The 1,877-nt window shown below is 67.1% G+C and overlaps 1 protein-coding gene across 1 annotated transcript in view; it reads left to right on the forward strand.

Annotated features, from left to right (window-relative positions):
• Positions 1-536: 536 nt before the first annotated feature.
• Positions 537-1,877, forward strand: part of H696_02567 (hypothetical protein) — a gene marked incomplete at both ends in the record, with an annotated part of 2,568 nt that continues 1,227 nt past the window's right edge. Inside the window, 4 exons of the mRNA XM_009496478.1 lie at positions 537-553; positions 696-936; positions 1,093-1,399; positions 1,533-1,702. Coding sequence (XP_009494753.1) covers positions 537-553; positions 696-936; positions 1,093-1,399; positions 1,533-1,702 — 735 coding nt within the window. The remainder of the gene's footprint in view (positions 554-695; positions 937-1,092; positions 1,400-1,532; positions 1,703-1,877) is intronic.

The following is a 1,877-nucleotide window of genomic DNA, read 5'->3' on the forward strand; positions in this document are numbered from 1 at the left end:
CCCCCCCCGGCTACACGGTCGGCGGCCTGACAAAACCAAAGATGGCCGGGCCCCATTCTGTGGACATGTGATGAATGCGTGTGGTGCGGGGGAATCACGCGAGTCTGTCTCGCACGGCCTCCAATCGTCGGAAAATGATCTACCGCCGTGCAGCCCGGCCGGCCGAACGGCCCTGCCGCCCCTTGGCAGCTCCCGCCCCGCTGGCGTTGGCAGCGAGAGAGAGAGCCAGAGAGAGAAAGGCAGAGAGAGCAGGAAAGACGCACGACCGCCGTTTTCGGCAGCCTGCGTGTTCCCCCCGCAAATAAAACCCCGACAGCTCCCCTCTCCCCCCCGTCCCTTCCTCCCTTCCCCCCTTTCTCCCTCCGCCGCACGCCCATCTCCTCGCTACCTCTTCCTTGGGCTCCTTTTGCTATTGTCAGCGCCCTTGCCCCGTCGCACCCGGAGGATCGCCCCTTCCTCGGCATCTTTCTCCCAGCTCCCTTCTTGATCTCGGCCTTCTGAACGCGTGCGCCAGTCACGATCGCCTCTGTCCTACGATGAACTCCCTCGTCAGGTCCGTGATGCCCCCTCTCTCCCCCTCCCCCCCCCCCCCCCCCGCCCCTCCCCCCTCTTCTCCACAGCTTGCCCCCGGAAGCCCTGCTCGCAGGTGCCCTTTTCGCCTTCCTGACAGGCCCCCTCTCCCCATTTGCCCGTAGCATCCTCGCGGCCAACAAGCCCAAGTCTCTGCTCGGCGATGAGTATGACGACGTGACCTCCAGCTCGGATTCCGACTCCGACAATGAGACTCAGCTTGCCCAATCCAGCACCGGTGCTACGGCACTGGTGCCCCATGCGGCGGGGGCCCGCGCGTCCGGCGGCCCGGCCAAGGGCAACGAGCTGACCGCCATCGATGAGCAAGGGCGTCGTGACTACGGAGCTCTGGTTCGCGGGTCACAGGTACATCCCCATCCCATCCCTCCCCTTGGCTGGCACCCCATGCACCCACATACATCTCCCGCCGCGCCTGCCTGGCCTGGCCCCCCGGACATGTGGCCTCCGCCTGACCCGCCCCCCCCCCTCCCCCTTCTCCGTGCCTGCCACTCCCCGACACAGAACAATGTCCATCGCTATCAGGACCTCCTGCCGAAGGACATCGACCCGTCGGACCCGTCCTTCAACCGGCCCGACGAGGAAACCGAGCAGAGCACCATCGAGGCCACCCGCGAGGCCCTCAACAAGCAGCTGGCCAATCGCATGAAGGCCGCCAACCCCACGCGCAACATCCTCAAGGAGACCTCGGCCCCGACGATGATCCACTACACCCCCCAGAACGAAACCAAAGAGCGCGTCGTCATGATGATCCAGCGCAAGCAGGACCCCCTCGAGCCGCCGAAGTTCCGCGCGCGCAAGCTCCCGGTCGGTGCGTTGGACCTCCCCTGGTCCTGACTCCCCTCTGTGTCCTCCCATCCCTCTCCCCATTGCCGCCCCACCGCACCCCGCCCCGTCCGTCAGTGCACTGATCCGGCCCTGTCCCTCTCCTCCGCCCTGTGAAGGCCCTTCGGAGCCGACGGCCCCGGTCATGCGGTCCCCCCCGCGTGCCCTTTCCGCCAAGGAGCAGGCCGCCTGGTATATCCCCCCCTCGATTTCCAATTACAAGAACGCCAAGGGACATGTGGTCCCACTTGACAAGCGCGTGGCCGCCGATGGAAAGGCCCTGCAGGAGGTGCGCACTGGCCGCCCATGGGCCCACTTTCCAGCCACATCTGCCCCTCCGGCATCCGGCCAACCGCCCCGATCGCATGCGCTTCCCTGCCCCGGTCTCCTCTCACCCTCCTCCCCCCCCCCCCCCCCCCCCCCCCCCGCCCTCCCCAATCGGGGCCCCTCCTTCACAGACCACC

The sequence above is a fragment of the Fonticula alba genome, assembly GCF_000388065.1.
Source record: "Fonticula alba strain ATCC 38817 unplaced genomic scaffold supercont2.4, whole genome shotgun sequence".
Lineage (NCBI taxonomy): Eukaryota > Rotosphaerida > Fonticulaceae > Fonticula > Fonticula alba.